Here is a 25,425-nt window from a genome sequence, read left to right on the forward strand (position 1 = left end):
CAGGTTCAAAGGCTGGCGGGGAGGAAACTCAGCACTCCCTCCCCGCACAGAGACCATGCTGAGGAAGTCCCTCTCCTTGAGGGGGGGCCACCAGTCCAATAGGCGGGGGGCTCTAGAGGGCCCAGAGGGGGCCAAAGACTTCTGGGACCAGGTAAGGGAATAAGGGGCCCTGATGGGGGTTAGGAGCCTGGGCCCCCAACCCACATCTCCCCTCTGCCCCAGACTGTGAGGGCTCAGGACCTTGACACATGGCGGTCCCTCACCTCCATCACAGGCCACTTGGCTCTCAAACCACACCATGTCCAGAGCACAGAGGCCTGGCTTCTTCTTTTCACTTCGTAAATGTAGATAAGACATTTGTGTTTTATTCTCCTATGACACGGGCCAGCACCCGCGGCCTTCTGCACTGTCCAGTCCTTCTCCACTGAACCCCCTTCAGGTAGCTCCCCACCAATGGAAGGGGCAGGGTGGAGGGGTGGGGATCCACCTCTGAGGGCCACAGAACCACGCTCCACCGTGCTGGGCAGCTGGGCAGTGGGGGCCTTCCTGAAAGAGCCTACTTGTCTCCGGAGCCAGGTGCGAGGGGCTGAGCGCAGCCTGGAAGATGAAAGCGGGGGCCAGGCAGAGAGGGGGGCCCTCCAACCCTACAGGAGGGCCTGCCGGATGGCTCTGGGACAGTCCCCGTTCCGTGGGCTGTGGGGCCAGGAACAGCTGTCACCATAGTGGGCTGACTGTTGAACAGCACAGGCACTGTGTGCACCATGTATGTGAGCCTGGCTGTGAGCCTGTGTGCCTTACGTGGGAGGGGGAGGCTGGGGGCTAGGACAGGCCGTCACATGTCAGGGATGTCACCTGAATGCTCCCTCACTGGATGTGTGTCAAGGAGAGGCCAGCCCTCGAGGGCTGCAGAGAGGCCCCTCAAACCTGCTCCTTCACTCTATGTCACGACCCCATCCCTTGGCTCCACGTGTGCGTTACCAACCACCTCCTACCCTGGAGGAGGGACACAAAGCCCCCCATTCTGTGACACAACTCTGGGGCTTAGGGGGCCCACCTGGCTGTGATGGGTGCCTCTGTGAGAGCTAAACGCCGTGACTCAGACACAGGGGACAGTGGGTAACCTAGTACGCACACCAGGCCTCCGTGTGGGCCGCACAATGTGCAAAGACCCACCTGCACCCACACACGCACCTTGACCTTGCCCGTACTCTGCAGAATGTGCACCAGGGCCGACGCCATCTCCTCCTTGGTCTTGGCACTGAGGATCGGCTCGAGGGCTGCACAGAGCCCCAGGTAGTGGTTGGTGATGTGCTCGGCAAACTCCTTGTACATCTCCATGGGCAGGATGGTGATGGTCTGGTAGCGCGCCTTGATGCGGATCATGGGCCCGGGGCCCTTGCCACCCTTGGGGTTGGGCGTCACCACCGGGTACCACTTCTCCACAAACTGTCGCCCGGCCACGGAGGCAGCCGGCAGGCTCACCAGGCCCAGGTAACTGTTGCGCTCCTTCTTCTTCTTCTTGTCCGTCTCCCGGTACAGGTGGACGGTGACAGTGCGCAGGGGTGGGAGGTTGTGGAACTCAAAGTGCTCCCCCCAGAAGACATTGTCGGTCTTGAGCTTGCCCGTGGTGCGGGCGTAGAGCACATCGTCCAGGCACAACTCGCACAGGTACTTCTTCTTGGCCGGCAGGTCCTTGGCCTCAATCACCCACAGCTTCAGGATGTGCTCCACACGCCGGCTGTTGTCCTGCACACGTACAAGGGGGCCACGCTCACCGTGGGGGCTGCAGAGAGCTCTCAGACCCCGGAGGGGCCCAGCCCCGATATGGGATCAGGAGGAGGCAGGGACAGCTCTGGAGTCTGGCGGACAAGGGGCTGGGTCTCTGCTCTGCCTTGCACTGGCCCACTGACCTTAAGCCTGTGACTTAACCTAAGCCTTGGGTCTCTTTTCTGTGAAATGGGAACGAAATCGAGTGACAGACCAAGTAAGAGGGCAGCACAAGGCCTGGCACACAGCAGACAACTGTGCCATTTCCCAGCTCTTCTGCATTCGCCGGTCTGTAAAGTCACTTAGAGGTGACCGCTGCTAAGTCCCCTTCTTTATTAGTGAGGTCACGGTGACCAGGACTCTGCCCAGGCCCTGCAGGCAGGCCATGGAGGCAGGCGCAGAAGTGGCCAATTACAGGAGGAAGATCCATGAACCTGACGGGAGGAGCTGGGGGCCCACCAGCCTAGGCCAGAGGTGCTCCTCTGAAGGAACAGCCGTCCAAGCCAGAACTGGACGCATATGGAACCAGCCATATGCATGGTTAGTGGGCGGGGTGGGGGGGGAACACGGGAATTCAGGCAGCAGGGCACCAGCACCCAAGTCCTTAATGGCCCCAATCTCCGTCCTCTGGCCTGCGTCAGCCTGGCCAAATGGAGCTCCTACTTCGGGGGCCGACACCACTGCCCACTCGGGCGCCGCCTCCACCCCCCATCGCGGCCTACACCCGAGAACCCCAGTCCGCCCCCCTTGCCAGAGTCTGTGTGTGGTCTGGGTCTAGGCTTACCTTGTTGGGGTGTACCGCTCGCCGGAGGTTCTCCATCCACTTATCCCGCTCGGCTGCCGATCGGCAGGAGAAGCACTTGCTTCCCGACGATGTCGTCACCTGGGGGACGGGCAGGATAGTGTCACAGGAGGGGAGCACAGCAAGGCTGGTATGACGGAAGACCTCTGGACCCTGGAGGACTTCAGCCGCCGAGTCTGCGCCACAGCCACGGAGAGGAGGCAGAACAAGGCTCACAAAGACCACGTTTGCAGGTGACTCGCTGAGACCCAAGGTCCCAGAGCAGGTCAGCAACAGCAAGACAGCCCATGCCTGGACCAGTTGTGCCTGGCCCCGGCTCCCCACCCTTGCCTCAGCACCCTTGTCCACAGGAAAGCATCTTTCTGGCTCCAGCCTCTCCCAGAGGTGGCAGGAGAGAAGGTGAGGGGCCCCCTGTCCAGGTCAGAAGGCAAAGCTTACCCAGAACCTCCCTCTACAGGTAAAACCACAGGCACCAAGGACACAACCACCAGTAAGCACAAAGGATCACCTCAGTCCTCAGTTGACACCTTCTGACAGTTCTTTTCCCAAGTGGCAGTGACCATAGTGATGGTCACAGAAACTTAGCATTTTGGGGGCCACACTGGAGAAATAAGAATCTAGGGGTGCCTGGGTGGCTCAGAGGTTTAAGCCTCTGCCTTCAGCTCAGGTCATGATCTCAGCGTCCTGGGATTGAGCCCCGCATCGGGCTCTCTGCTCAGCAGGGAGCCTGATTCCCCTTCTCTCTCTGCCTACTTGTGTTCTCTCTCTGTCAAATAAATAAATAAAATCTTAAAAAAAAAAGAAAAAAAAGAATTGGACTATCTAGGCCTGCTGGGCCCTGGGGTCTTTCTGTCTGAAACCCTTCCCCTCCCCTGTGTTCTCATCCTTCGGTCTCCTCCAGATGAGGGGACCTAACCCAAGCAGCTCCTACTCTGTTCCTGCTGTCCCCAGCACCAGGCCAAGGGCTCTACGGGGGGAAAGCAGAGTCCTCATCCAGCCCACTCAAGGGCCTGCACAAAACAGCACCCCTGCTGTGGACAAGCGGACAGGCATCATCTTTAGTGCATCCCAAGCAAAGACATCAGAGCCCGATGGACCAGGAGCCTGGAGCACGAGACGGCACCCAGTGAGCACAGAGCATACAGCCAGGTGCCAGGCCGCACTCCATTCTTTCCCCAGGGCAGGAGCGCTTGGAGGTTGTCCCTGAGTAGCTGATTTTCATTACCAGGCTCATTCCTCTATCAGAGAGCTCCCTTAATCATGCAAGATTGTTAGGGGTGGGAAGCCTCCCAGAAACAGAGTTGGGAAGAGAACACGAATAATTGGAGAAGCTATTAGGAACTCCCAGGAACACCTGCAACATTAGCTACCCTGGTCCTGGTTTGGCCTAGGGCTGCCTTGTGACTGCTGACATCTTCTTGATCAATCTGGGCCTCGGCTTCCCCATCTACAGTGAGGGACTGGGCAGGTCACAGCCTTGCACACCCTGCATATGTTGGGTGGCTGTCTCTCTGCTCTCAAACCTTGGGTCACAGAAAGCTAGAGGAAGAAAGGCTCTGGCTCTCATTATGCACAAGGGGAGACAAAGCCCCAAAAGGCAATGGTCTCTCCTACCCCACAATGCGTTTGAGGGGTTTCTGAGAAGTGAGCAGGCTCTGGGGCTTAAGCAATTCTACACAGGCTTTCTCTCCCTCACCCACTGGGACCTTGTGCCCTGCACACGGAGGACAGTGCTGACCCATTTTCAAGGAGCCCACAGAGCAGAAACAAGCACCCCGTCTCCCACCTCCATCTGGTTTCTTAGGAGCCAAAAGCTATGAGCAGACTTCCAGCCTTGCCCCAAAGCAATCCAGAGAGTGTCTGGATGCAAACTGGCCTGACCAGGAGAGGACACCTGTGCCCCACCCCACCCATGCAGGGTGACCCACCTCGAAGCAGTAGTCCTGGCCCAGGATGCTGCTGTGCACCGGCTTGATGACCACCTCCTCCTCCATGCTGAGGTCCAGCGCTTCCACCGCGTTGCTGGGGCTGAGCAGGGACTCGTGGGAGCGAGACTCCTTCAGCCTGGGCATCAGATGGGACCTGGGGGGGGGTAGCTCTTGCGTCAGGCCCAGCCTGCCACACCCCTCCCTTCCCCCTTTCTCCAGGAAGCCTGCCCAGACCTCCCAGCTAGAGTCAATCACTCCTCCCAAGAAGGGGGCATTACAGTCCTGGAGTTACAGGGACCTGCCAGGCCCTCTTCCCCACTGGGGGACTCTGGGGAAGTGGCTCAGCCTCTCAGGGAGCAAACGGCTGAGGATGAGGCCGCCACGCAGGAGCTGAACATCAGCACCGGCTCTGGGGCAGGGTCCTGGCCTTGGAGACCCACAGCACCCAGGCAACCTTCCCCACCTCCTTTCCTTGGCCCTGGTCTTCCTCCAAGACCTAAGGAGTCAGCCATTTGTCCAGAACGTCACTGTCAACAGAGCCCTTTCACACAGAGCATCGCAGTCCGCGCAGCAGCTCAGGGAGGAGAGCAACAGGACTTCCGTCTCCCCCCGGCGACAGACAAGGACGCGAGGCTCAAACTGGGAAGGATGCAGCAGTCTCTGCTCGGTCCCTGAGATACTGACACTCGGACAGGGCCCATGTACTGGAGCTTGGGCCCAAGGTCAGGGTCAGTAAGCCCCACGTGGACACAAAGAGCAGAGGTAGTGGGCCACCCGGTGCCCAAATGGAGCCCAGACCAGGAGGGCTCTGAGAGACCTGTGCACACTGCTTACTTGCTGTGTGGCCCTGAGGAAGTCACTTCCCCTCTATGAGCCTCGGTTTCCTCAGCACATCACATGGAAAGCACCCCAGATGGCACGTGTACCAGAGCTTGGTAGAGTCCTCAGAGAGGTGAATGTCCCTCCAGAGCCAATGGCACAGAGCAGTGCCCCCACCGAAGCCCCCTCCCACAGCTGGGACTCCTAGCATGGAAGCTGGGCAGGCCTTGCTCCTACTGTTGTCCATAGCCCACACTCCTGCAACCGGCACAGAACCTACCCTGGGCTTAGCCCACCTAGACTTCCTTCCCCCAACAACTTCTGCCTTTCAGCTCCTGGCCTCTGATGGCCCAAGGCCCAAGCTGTCATTCTCTCCCTGTCTCAGCAAAGACCACACCTCAGGCAGGAAGATCCGGCAGGGGCACCAGACACTTCCCACAGGTCACAATGCTGTAGCCCTTATCTCTACGCCCACTGGAGTTAAGGGGGAACAGAGGCCCACAATGTGGGGGCTCAGGAATCCAGAGATGAGCCTACAGGCCCTGCCCAGGCTTCAAGAAGCCACTCTCCACCCTTTAGACTCTTCATGTCCATGGCAACAGCCTTCTCTAACATGGAGTCCTGTGCTAGGCACTCCATGAGAGTCAGAGCCAGAAGTGGGACCCCAGCCCTAGGGAGCCCCAGTGAGCCTCCCTGCAACTGCTCCCCACCATGCCCAGCATGAAGCTGGCACAGGGTAAGGCTCAGATCACTCAAGCTGAACAGATGGGTTCACGCAGGACTCCTGAGAGCTCGAGGGGAATGCGCAGACCAGAGGGAAGCTGTGGAGCAGGCTGAGGTCAGGTTAGAGCCAGGCCAAACCCCCAAACTCACACGTAGAGCCTAGAGAGACTCCAGGCCAGTGGCATACACAGCTACACTGGCTCCGCCTCTCTGGCACCCTGTCCCCAGAAGGCGGCTTTCCCAAACACGCAGTGGCCCACCACACCACCTGACCTTAACCAGTTCCCCAGGTCCTGCTCCAGGGGCCCATTCCCCGCCCCCATCACAGCACTGGCCTGGGCTGGGGGTAGGTTTGTAGTCCCCTCAGCTGCAATAGGCCACCCCGGGCTGTCCACCACATGGGGCAGACTCCAGGCCTCCCTCCCAGGATGGGGCTTCACAGCTCAGTGCAAGAGAAGCCCCGCCCCAGAGGCTGGAAAAGTCACCCCGCCCAGGAAGGGCTGGGACTCACCGCCCCTACATTTGCTGTCCGGGACTGGAAACCCAGCCGGCAGACCAGGATCAGGCTGCTTTCTGACCCAGCCTGGAAACTCCTGCCAGGTAAGCATGCTGGGAGGGCAGAGTATGGACCTAGGAAGTGCAAAGGGAGTCACGGTTCAACAGACTGGTCCTGCCCAGGGAAAGCTAGGGGGCTCTGGTTTTATAGCCCAGGAGCCTCGCAGTCCAGGTCAGACCTCAAAGCAGCCAGGCCTGGAACCTATGGCTGCAGAACCCTCCTCTTCCTTCCTCACCATTCTGCTCCATAAACACGCCCCAGCTGGCCCAGGCCTCTCTGGGAAGGCTCCTCGCTGAAGAGAGGCCGTGGGCAAACTCACAGCTAGGGCATCCTGGCTGCAGCTGGGCAGCCGTGACTCTCCCAACCTCCCAGGGGCTTCTCCAGGCTGGGGGACTGGAGCAGAGGCCACACCCGGGCCAGCCAGTAGCTACTCCAAGGTGTGCCAGTCTGTTTCTGCACAGGAGAGGGCCAGGCTCGAAGTGCTGCCCCATTGGGTAGGGACAGGACCAGCGGGCCGGGGCTCCTGATTTGCAGGCAGACACGTATCCTTCCCACTCAGCCTGAGTCCACCTGTTCCCCTCCTCCCCAAAAGGCTCCTGGTGGGAGAGAAAAGGGGCACAAGAGGCCTAGAGAGAGCTGTTCTGCTGTGACCCCGCCAGGGTAAAAGGTCCTGACAGAGGCTGAATGTGTCCCTCGTGGTGGCTGATAAAATGACTAGGGCTTGGGAAGGAAAAATTGTCACTTGGTCACTTCCTGAAACCAGAAGTATCACCAAATGGCTTAGGAACCACCTCGTCCAGGAAGCCAGCCCTGTCCCAGGCCTGCAGGACCTCCTAATACTCTACACCAGTCCGTGCCATCAATGAGTCAAAGTAGGCCTTCACCTAGCCCTGCCTTTGCCTCGGAACAGCATCTTAGGGTGGTGTTTCGCTCACCTATAAGCTGGCCAAAAAGCCCAATGAGGCAGGGAGAAGGGTGGAGGGCACCGCAGACTGCCCAGGCTCCCAGCGGGCAGCAAGAGGCTCAGTCTCCCGACCTAAGACCAGCTGCCAGCTACTGCCTTGCTCCCACTCCATTGCCGGGAGGTTCTCCACCCAGAAGCACCCGCCTCCATCAGGCACAGGACACCCAGCTGCTCACTTCCACATCCCTTTCACCAGCAACATTCATCTACCCATTTTACAGAAAGGTAAGGGGCTCAGGGAGCAGCAGTGACCTGATCTGCCCAAGGCCCCTGCTGCAATGGGGGCCTGGTTGGTCTGGGAGTCCTGCCCACGGCTGCCTTGTGTGGTGCGGGGGTCTGGAGCCTGATGCCATTGTGTACAGGTCTCTGTGACCCCTAACCCCACATCAGGTCCCTCCCTGCCACTCCACGGCTAGCGTTAAGAGAAGGTGATCCAAAAGTCCCACTGTGTGGCCTCCTCCAACACCCAGATTTGTCCCATGATGGCTTACCCCAACGACCTCCTGTGGTCCCTGGAGACCAGAGCCACCACACTAAGGGGAGCAAAAGCCTTCACACTGCTGCAGCCCTGGTCTGAGCTCATTCTCACAACAACCCCGCCAGGGATGCCATGGGACTTCACTGGGCTCAGGTCTCAGTCCAGACTGCGGGCTCCATGCGCCTGGCCCTCCTCACCAGAGCAGAGCTGGCACTCTGGGCTGTGCCCATAGGAAATGTCACATATATCCCTTTGCTGAAACCTCACATGGCCAATAAGCAAATACTGAGCTCACCCCCACTTCACCAGGGAGAGACAAGCCTGCTCCGAGAGGGCAGGCCCAGGGGCTGGTGTCCCCTCCATACTTCAACCCCCTGGGGGCCACTTCCTTATCTGAAAAAGAAGGGCCTTGCTTCAAACAAAACCCAACAGAAAGGAGCAGACACTGAAGTGCTATAAAGAGGACTGTCAGAGAGAGGCGATTCTCAGGCCCTGGAGCAGAAGAGGGGTTCCTGGCCAGGAATGCATGAAACTCAGTACCAGCCCCGCTTGCTGGGGTCCCTCTGCCTGCTCTCCCTCACCCTGGGCTGCTCTTCCCCAGGACTCACAGCTCCCTCAGGTAGGCCTCCAGGCATATGTCGTCCCCTCGTCCTATCCAAACTTCAATACTCAACATCAGCACACCCTCCATGAAGCCTTCCCGGACTCCCCGGAGACAGCAACCGTGCAATGGCCCCAACCCCTGAGAGTCAGCAGGCCATGCTGGGAAGGTCTGTCACAGACCATCTTCCTGCATGGCTGGGGACTCCTGGTGGGTAGGGCTGGATCTGTCTCAGAAAGAAGATTCAGGGCCCCTGAGGTTCCCAGACCAAAGCCACAGTATCCTAGCAGCCAAGGTCAGCTAAGCTCTGCGAAGGGGGAGGAGCTCAGCTGGGATGGGGGCAATCCTCCCTGAGCTGGTTGGGTTACTTCAATCCCAGTGACTGGGAAAAGGGACAAAGACAACCCAAGCGTTGATCACAGCGGTTGTCTGCTCGAGGTCAGGTCCCAGGAGCAGCACCCCAGGGCTCCCCCAGAATTTGAGAGATGCCCCTGTCCTGGCACTGTCCAGTTATGGGGAGCTCCCTCCACCTCTCCCAAGGCCAGATGGCTCATCGTACCCTCCGTGGCCACACCCCCCCCACTGCCCCACCCTCTGAGACATCTCTGAGTCCTAGACACAATGGATTCTCTAGACCCTCATCAGACCCCAAGGACCAAAAGCCCCATGTCCCCCCACAAGCTGAGGCCTTCTGCTCAGGCCTTTACCTCCATGGCATGGAATCCTCGTACTTCCTGGGAAGGGGAGTGTACCACGGTTCCCACGTCACAGACGGGAGTGCCACGGGCCACGGGGGAGGGAGACCTGCTCTGGTCTCCTCCGCTCCAGCAGTCTTGGCCAGGGCCTGGGGGGCAGTGCGGGGGGGCCTCCCACCAGCCTTCTCCATCTGACCACAGCAGCACCAGCGTACCAGATGGGCCCCTCCACCCGACGCGGCGTGACCCCCATCCCTCTGCCGTCCCCTCACATCCCGAAGAGAAGCACGTCACTGTGCTTCAACCTGGCACTGAGGCCCTCCCCGAGACGCCTTCTCTATCTCCCCTCACACCGCACCCTGACAAGTGACCCAGACTCTCCTCCCGACTCGTCCCCCTTTGGGGCCCTTTGCCCATGCTATTTCCTGAAGCCCTACCACCTCTCCCCGTACCTCTCCGCCTAACGAATTCTCTCTTTCTCAGCTGTGGAAGCCCAGCCCAAATGCTGCTGCCACCAGCCTGCCGCCTGGTGTCCCCGGGCAGACAAGAGCTCCCGCCCAGGCCATGCGGCTGAGACCCACACCCCGTACGGCTCTCCCACCTGTCTCCTCGGGACAACCTACCAGGGCCAAGGTGCTGCACCCCAGAAGGGCCGGGTAACTCACCCAAGATCGCATGGGTGGCGAGCAGCCAAGTGAGATCTGAACCCGTTCAGCAGAGTCTAAGGCTAGCTCCATCCGTGCCTCCTTCAACCTTCCATCGCCCCACAGGCAGCTGAGCCACCGAGGGCCATGGCCAGCCGACTTGCTCACCATGACCCACTCATTCCACGTCCAGAGGCAAGAGCCAGGGGGGCTGGTGAGCGTGGGACAGCCCCTGCCCAGGAAACGTGGGCCCAGCACGGGCACGGGCACGGGCGGAGCCACCGCTGGAGATACAGCCAAGCCCCAACAGCAGCTCATTGTGAGGGCCAGGGAGCAGGAACAAGAGGACATTGTCCCAGCTCTAGGGCCACAGTCTTATCTGATAGCCTTCCAGCCAACCCACGAGCTGTTTTTCAACTCCAGCTTTTTTTTTCTTCAAAGGTTACTAACACAGAAGTTTAGCAAATACCCCATTATTTCAAGAAGGGAGGAGACCCCAAAACAAAACTTGCGAGAATTAAGAAGCCCTTTCTGTCATGGGAGGATGTTCCCAGCGGACAGGGTGAGTTGAGATGTTGTACAGCCTGGAAAATGAGAGATTCAAATTGCCTTCAAAGTCTTAAAGGGGCAGAGGGAGCTGCCCTGCATGCCCCCAGAGGGCAGAGCTGGGACCAGGAGAGGCCAGTCACTACTCAGGCACAGGCTGGTTTGGTTTTAAAGGAGTGAGCACCCTATCTGTGGGACTGTGCAAGCAGGAGCTGGTAGCCCCTTGAGGCACGCAGCAGAGGGGACGCCTGCCCTACCGGAGGATGGCTGGGTAACAGGCCACGCAGGTAGGCAGGCAGTGGAGTAAGTAAGCCCCGGGAGCAAAAGCATGCATGTCCTCCCCCCTCACAGCTGGGAACAGGGAGGAGGGTAGGAGGGCCTAGTGTCAAAGGTGCCCAGCCACAGCGGCAAAGCTAGTCTCCATTCCTTAAAAAACCACTCAACCACATCACTTGAAAGTCATTCAACTCTCCAGGCCTCAGTTTCTGCACCCATAAATAGGGAGAATGGCCTACTTCCCCGACAGGGCTGTTAGAAGGATCAAGTAAGATGTGCGGGTGAGTGCCAGATACCACGGTGAGTGCAGGGGTGCAGCTGCGAGCAAGGCCGACACAGGACCTGCCGACTTGTCTGAAGGCTGTTTCCAAGGTGGGTGATGCTCCTGACATTTGGGGTGCTGAGATAAGGACTTCTCAGGCCATTTTCTGTTCCTTTCCTCTGACCACTCTGGTCTTTTCACCTTCTCCACGCCTCAATTTTCCCCATCTATAAAATGGGGACAAACTACATCTACCCAAATGCTCTGGGATACCTCAAAAAAAAAAAGGCCCTTAATTTCCTGAATGAAAGGAACGGGTGGTCAGTAGACCCTTCGAGGGGCCACTTTAGCCCCTCTGCTTATGAGTCCCAAGCACAGCATCCCCTGACCCAAGCTCCCACTCATGATTGTGTGGTCTGCTGCCGCTGCCCATGACCACAGCCAGACCTGGAAGGGGTAGAAATCCTGGACGAGGCTGGTCTCCACGGAGGAGGTGCCCGCCTGAGGGCTGGCGGCACCTGTGGACTCCGGAGTCAGGTCAGAACAGGCCAAACTCACTCCTGCCTGACACAGCCAGGCGGTCCAGACAGCTGTGCTGGAAAACTCTGCCCTCCAAAGCTGGAGCACAGTCGGGGTGTGGGCGCCAACGTCCTGGGAATCGAGCGGCAGGACACAAACAGGGCAGCACCCCACCCAGAACACCCAGCAGAGCCATCTCTCCCCACCCAGCCTTGCCCTGCTGGCCTGGGAACCCGGTGCTGAGAAGGCCAGTGCTTACTCCTGGCCCAGCTGCGGTCCCAGGAGAGGGGAGAAGAATGCAGCTGCCTAGCGGCTCCCAGGGCCTGGGGGAGACAGAGTCTGTCCTTAAAAGGCAAGGAGGCTGGCTGCCCTGCCTGGGAAGTCTTCCTGGGATGACAGTGCCTGGAAGCATGGTCCCTCTCAGCCTGGGGTTCTCTCATCCAAGGCCAGGGGACAGGCCCTAGCAGTCACTGGAACCAGTGTGACCCCATCTCTACCACATGCTGAGCCCTGGGCTGGGCAGTGCTGGTCCCCAGGCTTCACCCGACCCCTGGGAGTCCGTGCTTCCCTTCCACGCCGCAGGGCCAAGCTAGCAAAGGAGGTCTACACCACCACAACAACAGGATGACCGGATGGCTTATCGTGTGCTATGGTTATAGCGCAGCCCGAGGCCTGGCTCCTAGGAAGTGCCCCACAGGTGCTGATTTAATGATCAACACTGTGGCTGCCTGGACTTAACAGCCACTTACTAAGTACCTACTGTGTACCCAACTGTGGGACAGAGATGCCTATCAAGGTGCACACATCACAGCTCAGCCTTCTCCCAACAGCCCCGCACAAAAGGCAGCATCGCCCTAGCAGAAACGGGGAACGTGAACTCAAATAGGTCCGCAGAGCCCTACCTCATGGGGCAACTTTCCCCCTACACACCCCAGTTCATCTGAAGGATGTGACGAAGGAAGCTTTAAGACAGCAGAGGAAACAGGCTGGGAGAACGGAGTGCCTCGGCCCGTCACCCAGGGCAGAATGGGAGCTGAGAGCCAAAGGGCTTCATCCCCCTCAAGGGGCCAGTGCTGGTACTCAGCTCACACTGGGCCAGGCCTGAGGCTCTCACAGAGAGGGAGATGAAAGACCTGGCCAGGAGGGCTCCTGTCCTGCACAACCCTACCCCCCACCCCATCCCTCGGACCCCTGGACTTGCTGCATAGCAGCCCTGAACCAGCTCCCTCCTCTCTCTGGGGTGCAGCACCTGACCCGCTGGGCCGCTTCCAAGGGCGCCACAGAAGCCCCACCATGTCCACAGCCCAAGAGCGCAAGGGACCAGACACGAAAGAGCACATGGCTTCCCCCCGCTGCCACCACCTCCAGCGCCTTCCCAGGGCACCTCACTGCTGCCTGCTGCGGAGCTGGAGCCCAGACCGGGGGCGTGAGGGGTGATCCCCATCCCCACCCTCTCCAGTGCCCTTCCGCAGCCTAATGGAGTTTTCAAAAAACATTCGGAAACACATTTACCTCCTACGTCTTATGTCTTTTGGGGGGCTGGGAGGGCAAGGGGCCCACAGAGTGAGAAGAAACAAAAAACTTTCCATCTAATCCCCCAAGTCATCCTGCAGCCTGAATAATTTCAGGTTTTTAATCAATAGCTGTCAGACTTGTCAAATTACTTTGGGGACCGCAAAGCAGTTTTTAAACATTCATAAACCTCAGTAGAACAGCGAAGTGCCCTGAATTTTAAAAGAAGAGAATCTGAGGAACACTCATTGAATGGGATGAGATCTGGACAAATCGAAAGTGAGCTGAAGGCCGAGTGCCCCTCCTGCTTTGGAGTGGGGACAGCTTTCCGGCCCCCTCGCTGTTCCACAGGAGAAACAGCCAAGAGCCCGGCCAGGGCACTCAGGAAGATTAAAGAGGGTGACGCCCCTAAACCTTAAGCCCCCCACTCCCAGCCCCAGGAGCACTGCCCCCAGCCTCGTGTGCGGCAACCCTGACACTACAGGTCTCCCAGGACCCACAGCAACCCACGGCGCACACGCTGGGTCCCTGCCGGACATCCTTCCCACCTTCTCCACTTGGACAACTCTCGAGAATGGTTCAAGGCCCTCACCGAGCTGCTCCTACCCTGCAGGCTGTCTGTACCCTCTCCTTCTCACATACATGAACGCACCCATCCTTCCCCTTGGTCCCACGGATCACACCACCGAGTGTGGGACTGGTTTCTGACTGGTTCCCCAGCAACTCCACCAGCCCCCGGGGCAGCAACCATAAATACCGCCAACAGCTGCCTCAGGCCCTGGGGACTCATGACCCAAGTGGGGTGAAAGATGATGAAATAAAAAAACAAATGAACTGAAAACCAAGGACTTCCGTCCCCCAAGAAAGCCACTTTTCCCTCTGGCTTATCTAATTCCTCCCAGCTCTTCACCTCCGGGAAGTCCTCCTAGGTTCAGGTTGCCCCTCCAAGAAATGTGAGGATGGGGACAGAGGCAGAACCTTCTCCCCTCCTAACACCCAAGGGTCATGGCATGTCCCCTCCTGTTCTGTGCAGGCTGTTCACGTTAGGGTGACAAAGCTATGTGTGGACTGTCTTCCCCATCCCTGGTCACCAAGCTTCCTGCCCCAACCAAGGACCAGCCCCTTGTCAACACAGCCCCAGCTCCGGGCACTGTGCTGGCTGATGACTGGTCAATGTGGAGAAGACTCCTTCCTTAAAAACAAACACACATGAGAATAAAGCTCTGGGACTTTGGTCACATTAATTACTCCATATGTCTCCGTTTGTCATCTGTAAAATGGGGGTGACACCACCTCTGACACACAGTGAGCCCTATGACCAGCCCTGGTTCTGCCTTTGCCTGGACACTCTGCCCCTTCCCTACCCAGCAGCACTGCTCTGGAGGTTCCTGGCTTCTCCCTGGGCACACAGTTATTTCCAAGATGCCTCTCACTCTGCCCAGCATGCAGGGCCCGCCTGGCCCTCCCTGTATGGGGGCTCTTGAAGAGCCTCTCTGCCATCTGAGCCCAGAGAACCTTGGCCATTCCACATACCAGCCCCAACAGCAAGATTGAGAGTGCTGTCATTTTAAGTAGGCACCTCAAGCCCCATTGGAAGAGAGATGGACAGACACATCTGGGAACAAACATAGACACCCTAGGTTCCAGCCCCAGTGCTCATCTCCAGCCCTGCTGTCTTTTTAATTCCAGCCACAATTTGGGACAGAGTAGCTTTGTGGTCTCAGGGAGACAAGAGTCAAAGATGGGAACAGGCACTGGGCCAAGAGAGCAGAGTTCTCGAGTTGGCCTCTCCTGCACCTCGGCCTCTTTACCTGACAAATGGGCTGCCTTTCCCTCCTGCCAGAGCCTGCTCGAGGCTCCTCATGCTCATGAACCTCACTATGCCCCCCATTCCCGGTGGAATGGTGCCCTCCTACCCTCCCCCATTCCCAGCACCCCAGCAGAGAGCTACCAGGTGCCTCCAATACACCAACACAGCCTGGAGGTCTTGGGACCCGGGCTTCCTAGTCATCCCTAAGCCTGGTATCTGGGAGTCTCAGTGGGACATCAGAGCTCTGCTTCCCAGACTCTAACTAGTAGGAGACAGCCTGGTCTTTCAACAGCAGCAAACTAGCAGGAGAGGGTGGCCGCCAGGGAGCCGCAGGTTCCCAGGCCACCAACAAAGGCAGGAATCTAGACGTCAAAGGAAAGTGGGGTGTAGCTGCTGAGTTCCTCCTGCTCCTAGTGACCATAAGCCACAGCCATCTGTGGCTCTACAGTGCCTGCCTCACCCGTTAACATCTCATACCTGGGAAGTGTAATAGGTCCACTAAATGTGGGCTTCTGATGCTCATAAAACCCTGCCCCCTGACTACAGTTAAGGAAACAGAGGCTCGAGACCTCAAGGGGCTTCCTAAGCCCAAACAGTATGCCAGACTCCAAGAGCTCACCAACTCTCCCCACAACCCCCCACACTGGCTGCCTCTAGGATAAACTAGCCCAATCTGTCATTCGCCACCTGGCCCATGGGATTCCAACCAATAATGCCATATACTTTCAAATATAGCATCCAAGATGGGTCCCAACCCAGCAGCTATGTCTGCTTTATCCATGAACCGTGGCTCAAAGACCCCCTACCTCTATGACATGTGCCCCAGCAAAACCAAGAACCCCCTCCAGGGTTTGACCCATGCACCCAACCCCTCAGACACTGGGACATGGAAGCGAGGAAGGGTCCAGCAGCTTGTCCAAGGTCACCATTCCCAGGTACGGGACAGAGTTGGAGGCCTAGCATTTGGGCTCCAGCTCCAAACTGTCTTCACTGCTTGTCAAAGCCTCAGGCTTTCACCAAAACTACAAAAATCATGTGAGCCCATGCACCAGCTTTCAGAGAACTTACAGAAATTCTGGGTCACCAGACCTGTACCCTGAGCTCTGCCTTTGTCACCTCTGATGTGACCCTGTCTGGAAAATGGTGAGAAGGACACCCTGCTAGTAGGTGTCGGATCCACCACCAGCCCCCTGGAAACGGCAGTGAGGCTGGCTGGGACCAAGGCTGGAACGTGCCCGGCACAGCGCTTGGCACTCCACAGCACTGGCTCATTTATTCCTCACAAGCCCTCCACTAACAAGCCGGATCCCTGCCTTCCCTGGAGACAGAGGTACTTCCCCAGGAAAGGCTGCCACATCACAGTTAGGACCCGGCTCCTAACAGGGTTTCAGATGTGTACGCGGAGGCAGAACACACTCCAGGCCAGCAGGCCCAGGGATCAGGGAACAGATCCAGGAAGGGAGGGGGAATATAAAAGAGCCCTGCTGGGGGGCCGGGGAGCTGGGGTGGAGATGACATGGCCCCCAAACCCCAGCGCAGCCCCACCCAGTCTAGCCGAGGGTTGGGCCACCCAGAGCAAAGGCCAAGATCCCCAGCTCAGAAAACTTTTCGGCCATTCCTAGCCTTTCCCGGTTCTCAAAGGGGTAGGCCATCAAGGCTTGGCTGTAAAAACTAAAACCAGCAGCAACACTTCTCAGTTTTTCTCTTTTTGGCGGGGCTAATCTAACTGTTTCCACATTCTGGGCAGGCGGGAGATGTCTGCAGAGACACCATCTCTGGAGCACTCCGGAGTCCCTCCCAAGACTGAGTACCTGTGACAACCCCTCCCTACCAGCCGGCTGCCACCTATTTCACTGGGGCTCCCTGGGCCCAGGAGGCTGGTCGGGGGCCCTGGGGCTGGCAGCTGCCCACATTCCAGCCTCTGCTCAGACAGATTAGAACAATCAGGCCACTTACCATCCCTCAGCACGGCCACCAGGGTCCCCAAGCCACCAGGATCACCAGGCCGGGGGAAAGCGAGAGGCCAGGCCAGCCACCGGTCAGCCCGCTGTCCCCCAGTGGGCCCAGCCAGTCCGCAGCCCTCCGGTCTGGTCCTAGACATACCACTCCAGCCCTGTCCGCTGGGACTAATCACTGCTAGTTAAACAAAGGCTAAGTTCCAACTCTCCGTAATGTGCTTTTAAAGGGCCAGTGTCCCACTCGGGGCTGCCGGCGCCTTAAAGGCACAGATCCCTTTTTCAATGCAGGAGACAAGATGGCAAAACCCCAAAAAACTCCCCCAAAGTCATGATCAGAATGGAAGGCGTGGCCTTCTCAGGAAATCTAGACAAAATACACAACAGTAAGAATTCAAATTTCACCCGAAGAGCGCCCCACGCCCTCAAACGCAGCTACCTCTGAAGCAGGAAGAGCAGAAAGCACAGCTCTCTTCGGCACTCAGTATGGGCCGGACACAGCACGGCTAGCACTGCCGGGCACTGCTCACAGCCCTCCACAGGCACGTGTCCTCACACCCCATCTCACAGATAAGGAAACCAGGCTTCTGGCTCCCACCTGCCCCCTCTGGAGGCCCATTTTCCCCACCCTGACCCGCAGGCCCGACCTGTTCCGCACCCACGAGCAACCTTCCTTCACGGGGAGAATGTGGAGGGTAGATGGGGACTCACTTGTTGCAGGTGCCCAGCCACTAGGCTTTCAGTTTGGGCCTCAAAACCCTGTGGGGTCTCTTCTATTGTTTCCCCCTTACAGATGAAAACACTGGGAATCACGCCTGGACACAACACAGCAGGAAACTGCACAGATGCTAGGTAAGGGTGAGATACAGGAAAAGGAAAGAAGAGGAGGTAGAGGGAGATGAAGTAGGTCTGCAGCCCTGCAGGAGGACTGCTTGACACTCAGACCCTCATCCCTTTCTGGAAAGGATGTATGGCCAAAGGAAGGGACAGGTGAGGAGAGCCGTCCTTCCAAGCTCAGCGGCCGAAGCCCTTCCACTGTCCAAGAGAAAGGAGGAGGCAGGGCTGCAGGGCTGAGTGCTCTCCAGAGGCCCTGAGGCTCCAGGGGGAGGCAGGTCCTGCTGAGCTGCTAGAATAGGAGTGGGCAGAAGTGAGGAAAGGAGACTTAAAGCCTTGGTACCTGGTCTAACAAACACTCCAAGAGAGGTGGACTGTTTCCTGGCATCTGGAGTGGCTGGGCACGCTGCAAGTGGTGTGTGGCCATCCTCCATGAGAACGGCCAAGGCCAGACAGTGTCCTTGGGCCTAACTCTGCGAGGGCCAGGTCCTTCAAGGGTTGACCATTTTGTTTTTGTTTCTGATTCTAGAGAACCCAGCGATCACATAAGCTTGAAGCTGGGTAGGCTGCTGGTTAAGAAGAGACTGAGTTCAAATGCGGGCCATGTGACTTGTAACTCAGGGGGTCGAGGACAAGCCCCTCTCTGTAAAATGGGCAATAACAGTACTTAACCCCCCAACGGGGGGTTATGAGGAACTGATAAGTTACAGAACAAGGCCCAGCTCAGAGCGAGCACTTTACAAAGAGCAGCCAGATAAGCTAGGCTGCAAGAGGTTGTCCCCATGATATGCTGGGAGACAAAGTAGGAAACCAGCTCACTGGGTAGTGACCCTGAACAAGTCACTTCTTCCTCGGGTCCTCAGAAGCCCCCTGTAAAGAGGGGGGATCCACCTGGAACTTTCAGGGACTAACAGGCAAGACTACTCTGTCGCTCTTCCCAGGTGCCTGCCCTCCCCAAGAAACATCCAGGCCAGAAAGCCACGGAGACAGTGGGGCGGGGCGGGGCAGAGGCAGAGGGCTATGGCCCAAATCCTTAGAAACCTGGAAAGAGGGGCGCCTGGGTGGCTCAGCGGGTTAAAGCCTCTGCCTTCGGCTCAGGTCATGATCCCAGGGTCCTGAGATCGAGCCCCGCATGGGTCTCTCTGCTCAGTGGGGAGCCTGCTTCCTCCTCTCTCTCTCTGCCTGCCTCTGCCTACTTGTGATCTCTGTCTGTCAAATAAAATAAATAAAATATTTAAAAAAAAAAAAAAAAGAAAGAAAGAAACCTGGAAAGAGCCTGCCTCTGTCCTGCACCGGCCCCAGGCTACCGGGGTCTGCTGGGTGGGAGGAGGGAAGCAAGAGTGCAGAGGCACCCGGCCCATGGGGAGGGAGCACACAAGCCACCCCTCCAGGGGCAGCCCAGCCCCACCCCTGCCGTCTCTGAGTCTCCTCGGTCCCCAGTGAGGGGGCAGGCCCTGTCCTGCTCGGGTGTCTCCCCGGGATGCTGTGCAGCTGAGCCTGCTTTCCTGAGGGGATTTCTGCAACAGCCATACAAGCCATACACAAACAGCCTCCCAGAAGCTGGGGACCCCCCAAGGCTTGACCCAGTTCAAGGCTGCCTCATCCTATCTTCCTGGAGCCTAGAGCCAGGGAAGGGAGGGTCTGGACTGCCACAGGAAACAGGTGGTCAGGAGGAATGCCCTACAGCCCGGCACAGCAAATGGCCACTGCTCTGAAGGCACAGGAGACCGTGCGCCCTGCACCCCACCATCCGCACCGCACCCCCCAAGGCTGGTCCCTAAGGGCAGCCTCGTGGGGGGTCTGCAGGCTTGGTGTGCAATTCTGGTGATGTTACCTAGCAACTGTGACCTCTGGGCAAGACCTTTCACTTTCCTGGGCCACAGTTTCTTCAGGTATGAAATGAAGAAACACCCCCTGCAGATAACAGATGTGAAAACACTGGTTAACCAGCAGAGGAAGCATTTAACCAAACAACCTGGGAGCCCCAAAACGCAAACATCCGAGTGCCATTCATTCGACAGTTGCTGGGAACCCCCACCTGAGGACCATTAGAACTTAGGTTGTCCCCAACCCTACCCTGTCCACCCACAAGCCAAACACATTCTAAACTCCCCACACAGCCAGCCACGCCTTGGGGGAAGGTCCAGGTTCTGGCCACCAAAATACCCTGAAAAAGACCTCAAACTTCTCTGGATGCCCAGCACACAAAGGAGCTTTCCAGAGCAAAGTTACCAGTGTAAATGAAGTCCAGCGTGCTCTGACAAAGAAGAAAGACCCTCCAAGCAAATCCAGTTCCACATGCTCTTCTCTAGGGGGGGCCTTGGACCCAGAGAGAGACGAAGTAGGGAGATGGGGAAGAACGGGGGTCAGGAGGTCCCACGAACCAGAAAAAGTGAGCCAACAGGGCGGTGAGCGAGCTCTGCTGAGAAAGGGCGAGAGGAGCCCAGACAGGGGTTCAAGAGCACGTTAGGGCACCCCTCCAGCCCTCTGCATCGGCCTCCAAGGATTCTGCTCAGAGGATTCGGATGCGGTGCAGGGTTGAGAGGAATGGGCAAGACCCTGGTAAACCTGGTAAACCCAGAAGCGAGAGGAAGGTCTGTGCCCTTACCCCATCCTCCCCTGCTTCCCGGGTTGGCTGGTGCTTCCTGCCCTTCCCTGACACCACTGCCTCCTACTCTACTATCCAACTCACCTATCCTGACCCCAGTGGTTCTCCTCATGGTCCCCAAGGGCCTTCATGGGGCCACGGCCAACAGTTTCTATCCTCTTTACTGACAGAAGACAGCCCACACCCCCCCGAAACCCAGGCCACCAGACCCTCTGGTGTTCCTCCTCCCTCCCTGCCACCAACACCTAAGGTTCTCCCAGCGCCTTTCCTGCTACCTCGGCCCCTTCCCTGGGTTGGGGGGGACTGGAGTTGCTCAGGCTCTAACCTGGGGGCACTCCCTTTCAGTAGAACACCTTGCTTTGGGAGTTTCATCGGTTCCTTTGCTTTCATCAACTCTAGTGTGCTCAAGGCCCCTCTGAGTTCTATCCCTAGCCCTCCCCTCCTCTGAGCTCCCGACTCACAAAGGACATGCTGGGCTGACATCTTCTCTTGGATCCCTTAAGGAAAAATGTCCGAAGTAAAGACTCAGGAGCCCGGGACACCCCCCACCCCACCCCAGCCTTCAGAATCCAATCCATCAGCAAAACCTACTACCCCTCTCACAGCTCCCTCACTTGCCCCAGCCTGCAGCCTCACTCCCAGCCCTACCAGGGAGCCAGAGGGACAGTATAGAAATGTAAATCAGATTATTTAAGCCTGGGGTGAGAAACTCCTCCAATACACCTTACAGCACTCTGAATAAATCCACCCTCCTCCCCAGGTGGAAGAAGTAGGCAGGTGCCTGCCCTCTGACCTCATCCACCAAACCCAACCCCCACCCACCCCCGGAGCTTCTGCTTTCCCGCCTTGGGGACTTTGTACTCGCAGCCGCCTCGGTGGGCCTTCTCCTTTCCCCTCCGCCAGGGCAAGGCCTCAGGGAATCGCCAGCAGCTGGAGCTCGGTTGTTCCCCATGGAGAGCCCCTGGACAGCTATCACAGGTCCTGCCACACCCCATTACTCCCCACTGAGACACTTGTTTTCTTCATAGAGTTTGGCTCATTCACCCAGCAAATATTTATTTAGTGCAAACTACAGGCCAGGCACTATTTTAGGACTGGGAAACAAGGTGCCAAACAGAGGAGACAAACATCCCTGACTTACATTTCAGTAGGACGACTTTCCCCAATCCAGAATTACTCTGCTTTCCCGCTTATTTACGAGCATCTGTCTCTCCTGACAGAAGGCAAGCTCTACAAGGCCATGGCCGCATCTTCTATTTCTGCGTCAGAAGTGAGGCTAGAGCAGGCTGTTGGAGCTCAGGAAGTGTTTATGAAATGAAGAACAAGGCAGCAAAAGAACCAAACCCAAAAAGCCTGAAAAGTGGGGCACCTGGGTGGTTCAGTGGGTTAAGCCTCTGCTTTCGGCTCAGGTCATGATCTGAGGGTCCTGTGATCAAGCCCCACATCGAGCTCTCTGCTCAGCATGGAGCCTGCTTCCTCCTCTCTCTGCCTAGTTGTGATCTGTCAAATAAATAAATAAAATCTTTAAAAAAAAAAAAAAGAAAGAAAAAAGAAAAAAAGCCTGAGAAGTCAAGAGCAAGCCTTCACTATCTCCTAGGGGAGATGCCCTTCACTGCCTCCGGGTCTCAGGCTTCTGTAAGCCCTACCCTCGACCCTTCTGGGGAACAGACCAGATGAGCAAAGGCAGCTCTGGTGAACTACTGGAAAACAGAGGAATGACCACAAGGCCAGTGCAGTCAGGCAAGACTTCCCGAAGAGGGGAAATCTGAACAAGGCCAAATCCCACCCCCAGCCCTAAATCTAGGGAGAGGAAGGAAAACAGATTTGTGTTTTACGGCTCTGATGTTCTTTGCTCCAGTAGGAAAAAAGGAAAAAAAAAAAAACAAAAACCAAAAGCCAAAAACAACAACAACAAAAAAAACACCTTGCTCCAAAAATCCTTTTACTTTTTATTAGCGTCTTGATCAATAAAAGTTTTAGGAGTAAAGCTTCTCTCCTGCAACACTAACCGCCAGAGAGACAGGCTAGGATTATTAAATCTGTCTCCAAGAGGCCTGCTGGGAGCCCCAGGCTAAGGGAACAGCAGCCCGGGGCCCTCACTCACTCCTCACCAGGCGGCTTGAGGTCAAAGCCCCCTTCTCACAGCCCTCACCTCGGCAACCCTGCCAGTCCCTGGGCCTAGGTTACCTTCCAGGCACCCCAGAGTCTTCCTGCTTTGGCCTCCTTGGTCTTGTGCTCCTGGGCCTCTCTCCACCCTGCCACCCAGACTTGATGCTCCCTCAGAAGAGCTCCTGAGTCCCAGGAGAGAAGCCAGCCTAGCAACCCCAGCCCCACCTTCACTCTTCCCAAGCCCTTGGGGAAGCCTCCCATTCAGTGCCTGTGGGCCATTCAGAGATAAGAAAGGGTTGCTGTTGTAGACCTCCTCAGCACACCAAGGAGGCCCTGGACCCTGGTGAGGGGTATGTCCCAGGGCTGGGCCTCCTTGGAGAAATAGCCCCACACCTTCTAGCTAGATCTGTGCCCACCCACCAGGGAGTAAGTTTCCTGTGCCCCTTTCCTCCCACGGAGCCCCCCACAGACCTTGGCAGTGGAATCGCAGTTCTTTCAAATGACCCCCGTCTGCGCACTGGGCGCCTGGGAGCCCGATCTGGTTTGCGAGGTTGACCGGGTCTCCACAGAGCTCTGGCCCGGCCCAGAATCTTGCCAAGGTTGTCACCAAGGAGTCCGAGGCCACAGAGGCCCATTCCTGAGAATGGCCTGCAGCCAAGTGCCTCTCCCAGCCAGATCAGGGGGCCTCTCCGGTCGGGCCAGCATCTAAGAGGTGTGTTCAGGCGTGCCTCCCCTTCCTGCAAAGCACATGCTGAATCGGTCTTCCAAGCCGAAATTTCAAAAATGACTTAAAAAAAAAAAAAAAAAAAACACAGCGGTGACAACATCTAGAGATTTCCGGGTCCTTCAGAGAACAAGTGGAAAATTACAGTCTTCCATACAGGTAACCACATGGCACAACATCCAAGAAGTCTAGAAAGACTCCTGAAAACCAACAATTGCTTCCAGCCACAGGCAAGTCTTCCTCCCAGAGCACGGGGGCAGGGTGCAGACCTGGCGCCAAGCTCTGGGTCCAGGAAGCTGGAGGAACCTCAGCCAGAGAGGTCCGTTGCAGGCTCCTCCCATGAAGCGCTGACTCCGCCCCGGGTCATATCTTGCCCCAGTCCCGCCTCTGGGCCTTTGCACTTGCTATTCCCTCTGAGCGGCCCTGGCTCTACACAAGGCTGGTTTCGCCTCATTCCCGTCTCATATCAAGTCTCATATCAAGTGTCCTGGGAGAGGCCGTCCCTGGCCACTCTAGCTAAAGGTGTAACTTCCACCCCAACCCCCAAGTTACACCCCGGCTTCACTTTCCTCGTAGCCCTGATCTTAAGTCATCTTGTTCTCTCTCCCACCGTAGGAAAGGTTTGTAAGAACAGGGACCTGGTCACCCTGGTAAGACCGAACACCTCCGACCAGTGTCTGGCACAAAGCAGGCAGTGGCATATGTGCTGAGGAATATCTTTCGGTACCTTTCTGGCTGGCCTGTCACAGACCTATCACAGACCTGTCACAGCTCGGGAAGCTGAGCGGGGTAACTCGGGGGACGTGCCAAAGCGCCTCTACGCCAGCGGCTCCCGGCGCATTCCTTCGGGCGGCTCCACGCCCCATTCCCCCAGGCCGGAAGCTGCCGGCCCCGCCCCCAGCCGCCGGCCCCGCCCACTGGGAGCCGCACGTCCCGCCCTTCCCAGGCCCCGCGGCGGCGCCGGTCTGCGTGGCCAGCTGTCCGCAGCTGAAACTGCTTTCTGTTCCGGCCCGGCCGCTGCGCCCTCCCGCCAGGCCGCCCCCGCCAGATCCGCCGCTCCGGAGGCCACACCCGGGCTCCCCGGCTCGGAGCCGCAGCCCAGAGCTTCCCCACTCCCCTGCCACCTCGCACTTCCATTCAAACATTTCTAAAGTATGAACGAAGGCGGAGTTACCGGCAAAGCCAGGGATTTGCTTACCCAAGTCACTGGCGCAGACCCCAGCGCAGCAGTCCTGAGTTCAAGTTCCCTCTCTCACCCGGTTCATCTCCTGTAGGGAAGCACCCACACACCCACATCGTGGATGGGGCCACGATGACCGGAGTAGGTTTAACTACCAGGACGGAGGAGGCGCTTGGGTGAGCAAGGTCAGCTGCCCAGGTTTGGGAAGGCTATGGGGGCAGGCAGACCCAGTCTGACACACAGGCCCAAGTGCCACACCACGCTCTGGCATAGAGACTCATCTTCAGGTCACACAGAAACACAAATCCCTCTGGGAAGGGCACCCCCAATCAACTCAACATTTTGGCCTGGAGTCACCCCTTTTCCATTACACTTGAGCCGGCTACATAGTGAGCCTCTGTCACCCACAGGGAACACCTTCTCTTACAGTCACCACCCGGAGGGTTAATCAAGCTGGGGCCCAGCACCCAGAAGCCTCCACTGGCTTGGCTGCCACACAGCTTTCTGAGACATGAGAAATGAGATAACCGCATCCAATCCCACCATGTAAATATGGATGGAGAAGTGGGGGTAGGGAGAGTATACAGCCCTTGCTGGGGGTCCTGCCTCCTCCTTGGCTTCTATATCCAGAGACATCACAAGTCCCAGTTCAGCTCATGGTGGTTTCAGCCTGCTCCAGTCCCTTGGCAAACATCTGAGCTCCTATCAAGTGCCAGACTGTCTAGCACCTACTGAGTGCAGACAGCCAGGACTCTGGCTGGAGCACGAAAGGCTGGTGAAGAGGTCTGACTGTGGCTCCAAAGCAACCCCCAAACTGGGAAGTCTGTAATTCACTGCATCCCCTGCAGTGTCCTCACTTGGGCTCAGCTCCATTTAGGCAATGGTGACCCTGACCACTGGTGAAGGCCTGCAGCCCCCAACATCTCCATCCGCCCACACCCACAGCCCAGAGGGCTCCAAGCCCAAGATCCCAATGTCCTAGGGGAAATTTCAGAAGAGGGGAGAAGTGAGGCTATAAGCAGAGAGAGAGAGAGAGAGAGAGAGAAAGAGAGGTCTTAGGGCAGAAGCAAGCCCCTGGCGACAGGAAGGAGGGCCAGAGAACATTTCCAAAGC

The 25,425-nt window shown here is 57.5% G+C and overlaps 1 protein-coding gene across 11 annotated transcripts in view; it reads right to left on the bottom strand.

Annotated features, from left to right (window-relative positions):
* Positions 1-25,425, bottom strand: part of DAB2IP (DAB2 interacting protein) — a 186,691-nt gene that overhangs the window by 23,037 nt on the left and 138,229 nt on the right. For 8 of the 11 annotated variants that reach the window (XM_032308607.1, XM_032308604.1, XM_032308611.1 and 5 more), the window contains 3 exons: positions 4,498-4,651; positions 2,552-2,650; positions 1,192-1,746 (listed from right to left, as the gene is read on the bottom strand). In XM_032308607.1, coding sequence (XP_032164498.1) covers positions 1,192-1,746; positions 2,552-2,650; positions 4,498-4,651 — 808 coding nt within the window. Of the gene's footprint in view, positions 1-1,191; positions 1,747-2,551; positions 2,651-4,497; positions 4,652-9,998; positions 16,825-16,858; positions 17,238-22,879; positions 23,793-25,425 lie in introns of those variants that run through there. The other 3 variants (XM_032308609.1, XM_032308613.1, XM_032308614.1) reach the window with 3 other exon arrangements.

The sequence above is a fragment of the Mustela erminea genome, chromosome 12 (assembly GCF_009829155.1).
Source record: "Mustela erminea isolate mMusErm1 chromosome 12, mMusErm1.Pri, whole genome shotgun sequence".
NCBI lineage: Eukaryota > Metazoa > Chordata > Mammalia > Carnivora > Mustelidae > Mustela > Mustela erminea.